Source organism: Pocillopora verrucosa, chromosome 3, assembly GCF_036669915.1.
Source record: "Pocillopora verrucosa isolate sample1 chromosome 3, ASM3666991v2, whole genome shotgun sequence".
Classification (NCBI taxonomy): domain Eukaryota; kingdom Metazoa; phylum Cnidaria; class Anthozoa; order Scleractinia; family Pocilloporidae; genus Pocillopora; species Pocillopora verrucosa.
In genome coordinates, this window is record NC_089314.1 from 9,369,046 (window position 1) to 9,382,437 (window position 13,392).

Here is a 13,392-nt window from a genome sequence, read left to right on the forward strand (position 1 = left end):
TCCTTCACAAAACCTAAATTCGAACGGCACACTCCAACGAGACACAAGGGAATTTAATGCAGCCTTTTCTCAATTCCTTCAATTTCTGTTGTGCAATTTAAGGTACAAATGTCCAAATTGAACGGAATTGGAAAGACTCACCAGGAGCGTATATTTGTTGTAGAACTTAAATTAAAACTTCGCTCGCTTTTTTTTTACTATGAACAAATTGCTCGAGAAAATTCAGATATTAAATGAATGAAAGTTCCATCGTTCAGTTTAACTGTAACCAAATACCTCAAGTTTCAACTTTCTGGGTACTTTTTGTGAACGATTAAAATTAATTGCAGACGGTTTTTAGGCCGCTTGTCAACCAACGTAATGACACTATTGTTTATACAAATTCATTCTGAAACCAATATTTTTCTGTCAACCAAAGTGATTTGATAGAGAGAAAAGGGAGGATTCATAAGTTATTTATCGGCTTGAGGTAGTGACCGACGTGTTTGCTTAAAAATACTGCCCAGCCGGAAAACGAGGTATATTTATGAGAAATGACAACGAAAGTTGTGATGTACTCGGCGACTCACGAAAGCGTTACCGTGGCCCGTGGGCAGAGATAGGAAAATACTGACCGGGTAAAGAACCAATCAGATTGCAAGATTCGTTACCGTGCCCTCTGAAAAAACAATAAATATATTTATTACACACACGTGCACTCTGATATTATAAAATATAGGTGAAAACCGTCGATTCGGGAAAGTACAAAATTGCAAATACAAAAATTCATAATTCAAATAAGTTATATTAAATAACACTCATAAAAAGTATGTGCTACTGGTCTAAAATATTTACACGACACATAAGCATTAATAAATAGAACTTGTTGTGGGTAGCTGTGCTTTTGACAACCTAGTATTCAGCTTTACAAATCTCACGCACAGATATACAAGTTTCCTTAAATAATGCAAACAATTTCAAATGTATTATTGAACAATTCTTTCCTATTCAGACTTGAAGCCATTCTGAAGTTCTGCATGAACCGTTTTAAACCTTCCATGTCCACAAATATGTCCCCATGTTACAATTCTCTCATTCATATTCTTGTAAATTAATGATGACTAGATACTATATTAGGATAACACCTCCCTTTACTGAGGAAAGTTTGCGAGGTGCATCAGCAAAAATGTTTTCCCCTCCTCTCGTATGCACCAGCTCCAAAACACGCGTGACAGATTAAAAGACGTTCAAGGCTTAGATGCCCACATAAACTAAAAGAAATCTCAAACAATCAGGAAAATGTCTGTGCATTCGTAAAATTCTTGTATAAAGCAAAATAATACAATAAAACACAGAACTAAATAAATTCGTTTGGTAGGAACGTACACAGAAATCTTATTATTCCAATAATAACTCCTTAAAATTATCCTCCTTAAAAATTCTTGCTGTTTTCTTTCTATTAGTACATCTATCAATTATTAGTAAATGTGCATAATCTATCGCGTCAATGATCATCTTCTTTTTCTAATTTAACGTTAAATTGTCATTTACAGACAGTTGCATGACTAAATAATCTTTCCAATGATAAAAAGATTGGTGAAATGCCGGAAGATGGCATCCTATGAGCGGACTGCTTGGGTTTCACTTTGGAACGCTTTTAAAACTTTGCTCTGTGATTGGTCCAGAAAACTCCCGCCATCCTCTCAACCAACCAGATACAGAACTAAACACATTCGCGACTTAATCATTAGCCGTTTTCCCGCGCTTCAACAATCTGTTTGTTTTCACTTTGAGCTCTCATTGACTAAAAATTATGTTAACCTTTGCTCTGATTGGTTTCTGCGATGGCTTTGGTTCTGGTTTTTTAACACTTTGTTTAAAACTGCTATGAAGACAAATCGGGCAAAACCAGTGCAATCCCAGATTGCTCCCAACACTCAGTTGAAAAGTGCTCTTTCAATTGACTACCAAAACTAGTTTCCGCCTGTTTCAATTTCATCGTAGTCCCCTTCTACCTGGGCGCTAGCGTCTGAATTGACGTATTCATAATCGTTAGCTGGAGGCTGCAAAACCAAACAAAAGAAACCACGTCTTACTTCAGTGAATATGTTTTTATCGAATAATCCGGCGAACTTAAAGAGAGATTGAGGTCAAAGCCACGTGTCACTTGACCGGGTCAGAAGCAAGTAAGCAGCTAAATAAGGATCTGAAAAAATAAAAGATACTCACACCAATGTGAATAAGCTCCCCCAAAGGTTGAAAGTTTGGTGTATGCCTTCCTGCTTCCCAACATCGCCATTTCCTGAACAAATAAAGTATTAAGAAAGAACAAAGGGAATAATTTGCATATTTACATGAACAAATTGAGACAAACTGGGTCGAAAGACAACGTGGTGTTTGGAGTTCATAAATTGGCAAGGGACACTGAAACAATATCCTGTGGTTAACAACCACCATATCCTTCGAACGGCACTTTGATATACTCTCACTAACAGACGGAAATGTTATAATTTGGTGAAAATTTAATGTTCGCATACAGTTAGCATGCGATCAGGCCCTCACCGTGCGCACTGCAGGGGAAGAGATTCAAGAGAAGTCAAGGAGAGGTCTCCCCTTGCAGACTTCTTGCGGCTCGCGTTGCTCGAGGCGGGGCGTATAATGAAGGCGTGGTCGCAGGCTATGTTCAAGCTCAATTTGCTAGTTTTAGCCAAATTGAACATACCACATTTTAACGTCATCTGTAATCTATTGGGGAGTTTTATATCCACGTTTTTTTATAAATACATGTGACCGCAAACGTCTAGGAGTCACGTGACCAGACTCCAGCGGTCACATGCGCCGTTTGCCGTCCACGTTTGAACTTCGGGCGGGGCAGGTACTTGAACTTCATCGACGCTTTTTCTCTTCCTGTTCGAAAGTTCTCACGTATGTCCTATAAATATATGTGAGGTGAGGTCTTTCCTTTATTACCAATCCGTTTGGGATGCCACAAAACCAATCTTTTAGCTACATTTTGTGTATGAAATGAAGGACCTCCATCTTTGTGTCATTCAAGATGGAGGTGAACATGTTGATTTTTTTCAGTTGAAAGCCGACGTCGATCTAAAAAGCTGAAAGTCACGGAAATTCTAACTTCTAACCACAAACTGCTGACCGCGGTTTGACGTTGCAGTAAACACACCAAACGAGGATCTAAAACTCTTTATCATTAAACAGACGCACAGTACCGTGGAATCTATTTGTTAGATTGAAGGGCCTTCAATAACGCAGTAAAACCTGGGCAAGTGATGGTGGTACATATATATTGACAAACATTTTGCGTACCTGAATAAGTATACAACACATAGAACTGCTACGAATACCATGACCGCTGAAATGGACAGCAAGACTATCTGTATAGTACTCAGTTTCTTTTGATAGTTTGGTTGTGTTTCTTTCTCTAAACAAAGCGATAACACTGTAAGTACGTGCTTCAAGAATTTTTTTCTGACCAACAGCCTGTACAATTTAAAAGAAAACAAAACAAAGCAGTGCACTTGGAGACAATTGGTCCTAAATTTCTACGATAGAAGTGCGTGCACTTATAAAGTCGTAAATAAAAAGTAAACAGGGACTATGCGTGGTTTTGGAGGGTAACCAAAGCGAGAACACCAGAGAAAACTGGAAGCTAAAATTTAAAGAGGTAGTTAAAAAATCAACAACAGATAACCCCTGGAAAACGGTGAAAAATATTGGGAAATATAAATTTTTCCTTGGTACAATTATTCAGAGAAACTGAGGAAAGAATAGTAAATTAAAAGATTATAAAAGATAAAACAGACGAAAACAAACAAAAATAAATGGTACAAGAACACATTTATGAACGGTTGGTTTTCGAGAATGCTGGTTAAACTGTACAATACCTCGATGTGAAGCTAAAATATCACTTTTAAACTCTTGGACTTCATTCAGGTCTATAGGCGTCTCACACATTCAATATTTTCCCTATCCTTCCCACTCACCTTGCACTTCTTTGATGATGTACGATTCACCAGTGTTACTGCACTTTTTTTCTTTGTTACACATCTTCAGGTAAACGTTATATTTGGTCCGAGAGTTTAGTTTCGGTAGAGTGGTCTTGTTTGAAGTGGCATCTATGCTGTACTCTAAAGTTTGAGCTTGTCCCTTGCCAACGTTGCGGGGCTTACAAAAAACCATGTATTTACCGGGAGTACCACGCCATGAAGAAATGTCTGCCAACTGAAAAGAACAGTGTAAGATTCCTATGTTATACTTTTTTCTTCATCCATGCATGACAGTCCCTTCCTGCCTCGAGAGAGTATGCTTCTTTCTCGGGGGAGGAAAAGAGAGGACCTGAGAATGAGGTTAAGATGTTTGGAGTAATCTCTTTTGCTTAGATTGATCGCGATGTTAAGCTAAGCGCGCTTTGATTGGTCAAGAAATGACAATTGATCGCACTCGGCATACAGCACAACTGATGAATGAGGTTTTCTGCAATTTCTTTAATTGGAACCCGTCTGCAATGAACATTTCATTATGTCTAAATATGGTCTATTTCGTTTGATTGTGAGCAGGTTCCTTTACGAGAATGAAAAATAAACTGGAAAATGTTTAGTTCACAACATATGGCTTCGTAGCCCAGTTGGTAGTGACGCCTTCAAATGTATCGAGTATCTTAGAGGCACGGGTTCGATTCCAGCTCAAGTCTGAAGGTTCATCAGCTCACTGGCGAGGATATTTATTTTCTTTACATTGATATATAACATTTCGACATCCGGCGGTCAAAATATTTAAATAAATCGTGAACAACTAAAGTTAAAGTTGTATTTTGTCGGTAATGTTCGAGAGCAAGTTTCACTTGTGTTTACCTTCCATTCTACAGTTACATTTCTGAGGCCTGAATTACCAGGGAAGATGTCTGAACGATCCCTTACCACTACAGGCGGATTGACTGGAACTGCAATCGATTTAAAATATATATAGTGTGTATGATATGAGTCAGTTTCACAAAGGAGGATGCTCAGGCCTACATTAGTTCAGCTTTATTATCTCCTCACATGGCCAATTCACATTATTAACTCAGTTGATAAAACCAAATTCTCTTGTAATACCCCTTTTATCGAAGGGGGGGGGGGGGGAGCCCGCACGGATATCACTAGTGCGCATGATACTCACGTGCGCGAGGAGCCCCCATTACTCAACCTATCAAACGGCCATAATAAGCTACGTGATGTGCATTCCCAAATATAGAGAGTCAATAGAGAGTCAATAGCGAAAGACAATACAGCCAGTTGATCTGTAGAGGTTGGCAATTGGAAGTTGAACTTGGGTGTTAGCCTTTAACCCCTAAGAGTGACCAGCGTCTTATTTCTCCTTACAGCATCATAGCTGAATCACACAATAACTTCACAAGAATAAAGGACATCATTACTAACTGAAGAAAGATTGTTTGACAAATTCTCCTTCTCAGTACCTCAGTAGATGTATAGAGAACAGTATGGAGAATATACATACTGAAAGACCTGACCTACCTCCTGGTGATGTCCTGATAATACGTGGCCCTACGATGTCACTGTACGCAGAGTTGGGATAGTCATCGTTTAAAAATCTGACTTTCAAGTACACATAGTAATATGTAAATGCTTTCAATCCTATTAGTATAGTGAACTGTTTATTTTTGACAACAGCAGTCTGAAATAAAGAAGACAAAAGAGGAAAATGCTGAAAATAACTTTGAAAAATCAAACTCAAACTTGATTTTATAGTTAAGAAACCTTTCTTCACCAAAGGCCATCACTGAGCATAAAGTTGGATCTGAACAAAGTGAAATCAGCAATGGGAGATGCAGTGAACTCCAAGACCTGGCCGGATTGAATTGTATTGTGTTATTAGGGAAGGCACCTTAGCTTCTAACTCTCACAATGCCCTCTCTACCCAGGAGTACAAACAAGTACAAGCGAGTTGTCAGGTAGACTGATGAAATGGTGGGGAGTAACCTTGTGAGGGACTAGCATTCCACCCAAGGGGAAGAGGTAACATTACTGGTTGCTTCCTGCTACATGAGATAACCTCTGGCTTGATGGGCCAATAGGCACGCGTGCAGAATGTAACACAGAATAGCTAGATTATGATAACAGGAAATGTGTAAAAATATATAATCCCCATGTCCACAAACAAACAACAAATAAGACACAAGTAACCCTCATTCTTTGAATGTTTTACAATCTACATGTGTGTCCAAGAAACAAACCTTATTGTGTTTGTCTCCCCATGTGTGGTAGAGTACTGTATACTCAATAACAACGTACCGCCAATCCCTTTTTTCTGCCCAAGAAACTTTATATTCCTGATTCCTGTTTGAAAGTTGTTTCACTGTGAGTTCTTCTGGTGGCCAAGGTGTAGCTGAAGAGTACAAAAAAATATTGCACGGTCAAATGGTTTTGCAAAACTATCATAACCATGAAAGTTCAATGATAAAAATACAACAACAATTGATTAACATAGGTCATTCATAGACTGTTGCATGCTTAATGGCAGACAGTTGCAATGCCTATCACAGTTTCCATAGCATGAAGGGAATAAGCATACTGTTGTCTTCCTTCGGCACAAAAGGATAATTATCAGTCCACACCACAGTATTTTTTCAAAGGATATTCCATTGTGGAGCTGCAGAAGAGGGAGAGGGGGGGGGCTATATATAAATATAAATTGACCACTGTAAGGAGTTTCAAAAGCTCACATTTTGATGGCTAGCCCTTTGTCAGAGTGAACAAAGAAATCCCAATATTCCTTTATCAGGAGTTTCAAAAACTTTTATCCACGAGCAGCTGCCAATGGTGTCATGGGCAGCTGTGTCATCCATTATAAGCTTAATGGACTGCATTGAGAGTCAGGTCTTACAGGTGTCAGTAACCAGCTTTTAATGACACTCCTTCTTTATGACTCTGTTGAAGAGCTAAGACATGAAATTTCAGCTCTAGAAACTCTTTACAGTGGCCAATTTACATCATCAACTTAGAAGATAACACCAAATTATAACCCTAACCCTAACCCAAATCAGCTATAGCTAGCCAAATTGGACATGAATCAAGAATATTAAAAATTACCTTCAAATAAGTGGACAATTGGTAAGAAAATCGCACTGGTTGTACTTCTTACAGCATTTGTAGCAACAACATAGATGGAGTAACTACATCCAGTTCCACAACCAGGAATAAAATCATCAGTTGCCTTCAGTATGCATGATAAATGTCTCTCATTTTTGGGAGCATTTAAATAATGACATTTATCAATCCATTTGCAGGTAAGTGCTGATGGCAGTGCTGGTTTCATTACTGAGTCATTTAAACAAAGCTTGATAGAATAGTCAATTGGTAAGCCACCAGTATAGCTAGAAGCTTCCCAATACAAACGATATTCCCTCTTCATAGCACCAATAGCACTCCATTTTAAATTACGTGGTGGACTTGGTGGGTCTGAAGGAAACACAAGATTGCAAAATAAGTCAGAAATAAGAAGTGAACAAAAGGTTACTTACATTGTTTCACACACTGTAAGTTAAATCCTTTGACTCCCAGAATGCAACTTCTCCTTATAATATACCAGTATATACATTATCCAGCAAACAGGTAATGAGAATACTCAGACTTGTCATGTCAAAGTTTTCACCTTGATCGAACACTGAATTCTCCTCAATAATTTACTAGAAAAAGTGTAACAGCTATAGAGAGGAGAATTAACAATCAGATCTTGGGAGTTAAAGGGTTAATCCTTTATACCCTAACAATAGTATGGAAGATCTTCATACTATTCTCTCTATGTAATAATAATTATACATTTCCAAAGAAACATACATGTGCGCTTTTTTTAACGTGTTTTTCACAAGGGCATGTACCTCTGAGCTGTAATATACAACTGTATAGTGTTTAGCCGTAAAGAGCTTCTTGAGTTCATGATGACCTTAATGTTGGGTTCAGGTGTGACACTGTCAGGAGAAATTAGATGCTTATCACTATTTGGGGTCAAAGGGACTGATGAGTAAGCACCAACTGGAAAAGGAAATTTAAACCCTTTAACCCTTTCATTCCCATGTGTGATCAAGACAGAATTTCTCCTTCCAGTTTCAATATAATATAAGCAGACTTAAGTGACAAGAATAAAGAAAATATCAGTTCAGGGATTATAGGTTGATCTAAGACTAAATTCCCTTAACTAACATCATAAGAGGGGTATGCCTGACAATGAAGAGAATTAATCATGAGATCTTGGGAGTGAAAGGGTTAACCCATGAGTGACCAAGACAGAATTTCTCATTACAATATCAATATAGTATCAACCAGATAAGTGATGAGAATAAAGAAAAATATCAATTTGGGGATAATTAGTTGATCCAATACTAAATTCTCTGAACTAACATTATAAGAATTGTATGGTTAACAGTAAGGGGAATGACAAATTTGATCTGGGAGTTAGAGGGTTGATGCAGTGATAGAAGAGAGGTTTACCCTTTAAACCGTAAAAGTGACTCAACCATCTTAGAATTTCTCCTTTACAAATTATATCACCCCTGAATCAAACATTATAGCGTCATGAGAATAAAGGGAATGATCACCAACTAAAGAAGCTCTTGATTGTTGAACAATTTCTCCTTGTCAGTACCTTAGTAAATGAACAGAAAACAGTATGGAGAATATGAATGCTGATGTTAGGGTGTACTGTAAAGGGTTAAGGCTAAATTAAGGGTAAATAGTGACTAGGATGGTCATGGACAAGAGGTACAAGAAATGAACCAGGGGGAGGTAGAAGGTTACAAGGGGTGAAAGGTCTTGGGTTACAGGTGAAAAGTGAGGGTTAAGAGGTGAGGTGTGAAATGTATCATTACTGCCATGATCATAGTGGCTGTTGAGATAGAGGATGCCTGAAAAGGTTATCAAGTGAAAGTTAGTTCTCCACCACCCATAGTGTCTCCATAGGAATGTCATGCTTTTAGGCATGTTTTCTGATGAAACTTATTGGGTGTACTGAACACATTCCCATCAATTAAACATTTAGGTTGGGGACATTCCTTGGAGGTCATGTAATCAGCCTCATCAGATATGAGAAATGGTTTATAGATCTTGAAGACCTATGGGGGAGAGGAGCATTATTATGGTATTGAGAGCAATTAAGAGCTCTGGGTACTTTTCAAGTTAACAGACCTTGAGAGTGGGCACTGATTCAATCTTCACTATTTTCAGCAAAGAGTAATAATTATTACAAAAAAAAGGTGAAAATGCACAGTACAGAGTACCTTAAGAGATTGTAAGCTAGTAAAGAAGTAATCTTCAAAACTCCTCTAATGTGTGGTGGGGAAGTTGGTTGCTAATGTGGGGCAGGGAGCTTATAAATTTTCCTACATACATGGTGGGCTCGTATTTGGTAGCACTAAATCCTATAAATAAGGTATTACCTGCCACAGAAAGTGAGATATTTATTCCTCCAGATTTCGTGTCAGAAATTTGATTACACCAGTAAATTCCATTATCAGTAGTTTTTGCATTCAATAACTGCAGCTGCAGTGTGGCATTGTCAATTTGTCGTGTTTTACTTCTGGATAGTTGTTCTCCATTGTGCCACCATGATAAATCAAACACATGTACATTCTCCCCTTTAATGGTACAGTTCAACAAGAAGGTTGATCCCGTCAAGGAAAAGTAGGTATTGTCTGGCTGTGCTGGTTGAATTATTAGATGAGGAGCTAAAATTGAAAATTAAGAAAAACAAATGCAACAATTATGAACCAGAGTAATCTTATACTTTTAAATCTCTTCCTAATCAGTAGTTTTCAAAATGATGCTTCTTGAGCTATCAATAGCTTTTGAATCTGCAAGGGTCTGGATGTTGGGAGAAAATAATGAATGTACATTATACGAGTTTGATTAACATTAGTAATATGTAAAAAGCTGAATTCTGAATTGGTTCTCACTCATGTTCTATTCATTGCAGGTTATAGTTGCATTAACAACATTTCGCTTTTTTATCATATTAAACAAAAAGATTCTATGTTGTCCTGAGTATGTACAGTAATAGATTACAGGAGACACGAAAATGTGGTAAAAACATCAGTGACACATTTCACTAAGCCTTGCCTGCCAGTTTTGCCACATTTGGACATCATCTGTGATTTATTTAATTTACTGAATAACAGCACAGCAACATGGAATTAATTTGTTAAGAAATTAATGGAAGTACTTGGGGTTAGAATATATACATACATAAATATACATATATATATATATGACCACATAGAGTATTATGAAGTTAAAATGCCAAGTGCTATACTAACAACTTGTTATTGTTCTTCAAGAATACATTAAATGCCCAAGAATATATGAAATTCAAACACATAGATGAGAGAGGCCAGCGAGACACTTCATTAACAATGGTGACAGACTGTTTGAAACATAACATCTACGCACAGCTGTAGCCATCTTTGAAAAAGCATTTAGGAATAAAAATTTAAATTGGAGTAAAGATTGCTTCAATGGGCCCCTTCCCATATCCAGTGTTGTAAAATTGCAGAAAACAGAGTGCGAAATTTAACAGGGGAAGGAGGGTTGAAATCAACGGTATCAGGGAAAAATTAGTATGCTCTTACACAATATTGCAACCTCGTTGGTTGTGTTCGCCGTTAACAGCTTCGTGTCTTTTGTGTTGGAGCTACACTGTAATTCCTTTCAACTTTCCATATACCTCAGACTGGAAAACAAACGAATTGTGTGACCATCTGATCTGGGTATCTACACATAATCCCTTTCAGGAAATAATCAGATTGGTCGCAAGACATTGGATTATGAATTTTCTCGTCCTTTTCATTGTTTTATGGTGATTTTGTGTAATCGCGCCACTTGAATGCGATGCCGTCAAATATTTATTTTCTTGACGTTGCAAATCTCAAAAAAACAAACAAAATACTTGACAAGTCGATGTTGACTATGGCACTTTTAAGCCATCCAAAACGCAAGGAATGTACACTGAACGTGACAACAGATATCTTTCGCGTGTGTGTAACAAATTAGTATTCGAGAGAGCGCGAGAAGAATTTAAGTCGACGCAGTCACGTACCTCTAGTATCGTTTAGTGTCAATTTACAAGGAATATAAACTGGGCCTGTATCTGTAAGTTTTCCCTTACAAATATATGCGCTATCTTGCGCACTGCGTCATGGATTACAGGAGTGATCACGAGTTGAAAACAACTTATGAGAAGTATGATCAAAAATTAATCCAAGCAAAGGAGGTACCGCATCGAATCAAATTCAATAACAACGTATCTATGTCACATGCAGAAAGAGAGCTTGACAGTATTTACTCTCTTTAATTGATTTTTTTTAAGCGGTTGTGCTACATTTTCGGAGCGAGAGGTATAACGGAAGAACGTATTTGGACAGCCTTTAATCTATTCACCTGCAAAACAATTTACGCCTTTGGCACTCCCTCTCGATTCACCCTACCTTGTGTAGCATTGCTAGACGATGAAACTTCGATCAAAGACCACAGCAATAGAGATACAAAGTTGACTGGGTCAAATCTTCCGAATGTCGATGTCTTCATCGCGACGAACTGCTCCAAAAACTGTTTAGATCCATGTTAATACAACAACATTGATCCATCGTTGTTCACGTCGATTTGCAGCTGTTGTCGACATTGAGCACAATGATGTGTCTTTCTATTGAACCTCAATCTTCGTCAGTCTCATATGATCGTAAAGTATGATAAAATCGCTCTTCATCTTGCTCCATTAACCTTCACATTAGCCTCCGTCATGCCACTTCCTCCCTTACCACGAACTGTCTTACAAAGTCACTTGCCAATCCCGTGGTTTTGTGGCTTGGTTGTATACGCTTCAAGTACGATGGTGTGTGGTATCTATGGAAACTTCCGCCCTTGCCTCTAAGAGCGTTGAAATAATTAAAAGAGTCGATTAACTGGACATGTACATTGATAAAGATCGTTCGTTTCATTGTTTGATACATTGTTTTATGGTATATTTTCTCGTAAAAACTAAATCGACAGCGCCTAAACACCGACCGCTAACATGTCCATCCTTTCTCCGAAATTGCAGCTCATCGGCCTTCGACCCTGTAACAGTTTCACATGAACATCACACAGTCAACTATAAAAAAATAGCAACACGTGCTTGTCAGACAAGGCCCACTAGCACTATGGTTTAGATCTTCAGTTTAGCTCATGATCTGCAGGTGCACCGTATGGAGCCTAATCTTATCTAGAGACAACACGCCCTCATGATTTTCACGAGACCTCTATCTGGCCCGCTGCAATCAAAGACGGGAACTGGGCAAAATATTTGATAAGACACCTGAAATACAGAATGAAATGGGTGAATTCCCAATTCCTGTCAGGGATTACACCACCGAGAGGCAAAAAAATTTCAAAATGTACTTTTTTGGGAGATATGTCTAGAATATGGCGAAGATTCGTCAAAATAGTCAATTCCGCCAAGCTGATTTCGCTTTGACGAATTTGACTTAAATTCGCCAGAATCGTGAAATCCATAAACATTCACTAGGTTTGACGAGATTTCGACAAAAGAAATACAGTTGGTATTTTAGCTCAGAACAAGACCCTTTGCGATCAAAACTGTTTAAGGACTTAGCCAAGTCAGTTTAGACCGAGATTCTCGATATGGTAATTAACACCCGATAACTTTGGTAAGCAATAGTTTGCAGATGTTTGGCGATTATGTTACGTAGTTATGATTGCAAGCGAAATCGAGCGAAATTTATCTCCAGTTAAGCTTTGTTTCTGGTGCTTTTGATTGCCACAATATTTTTGCGTTCCAAAATTAAGATTATTACTAGGCAATTGTTTCTTCCATTACTGTTTACCAGAATTTACAGTCAGACTGATTGGGTAGCTTCGTGTTGAAAATTCTGTAAATTGTACGATTTCAAAACAAAATCTACGATTTTGGGACATATCAACGCTTCAACTTGAAATTTACCTTTCTAATGAAGAGTCCCCAACGTCGCAAAGCCTCAGTTGAAGTCAGAAAACTCCGTTTTGTTTTCAGCCATAATTCGAGTTTGGGAATGAAGTAACGTAAACTCCAAAACTAATTTCTTCGCCTAAAGGGCTACATGCTCATTGTTTTTTAAAAATAGTATTATTTAGAATATTTTCTATATTTTAGCAGATCTATCTCCAAATTGGGAGAGAACGGAGAAACAATCTTGAATTTCGAAACCTTTGCCAACAAGAAATTTCCCCGACGATGAAGTCATCTCTATGAACATCCATTTTTTTTTCATCAAATATTGGCCAATCAGAGCGCGCGTTAGGGTGCAGCTATGCTATATATGACTTTTTACAGAGGCATACAAATTTTTCGCGAGCGATTTTACGTGCGGCAGTT

The 13,392-nt window shown here is 37.9% G+C and overlaps 1 protein-coding gene across 1 annotated transcript; it reads right to left on the reverse strand.

Annotated features, from left to right (window-relative positions):
* Positions 1-654: 654 nt before the first annotated feature.
* Positions 655-12,866, reverse strand: LOC131780257 (uncharacterized). The gene is made up of 10 exons (XM_059096879.2): positions 11,471-12,866; positions 9,428-9,715; positions 7,086-7,454; positions 6,230-6,381; positions 5,511-5,670; positions 4,848-4,936; positions 3,981-4,218; positions 3,304-3,418; positions 2,209-2,281; positions 655-2,042 (listed from the first exon to the last, which is right to left on the reverse strand). The coding sequence occupies exons 1-10, from the start codon at positions 11,568-11,570 to the stop codon at positions 1,953-1,955; spliced, it is 1,674 nt and encodes a 557-aa protein (XP_058952862.2). The 5' UTR covers positions 11,571-12,866; the 3' UTR covers positions 655-1,952.
* Between the last annotated feature and the right edge of the window lie 526 nt (positions 12,867-13,392).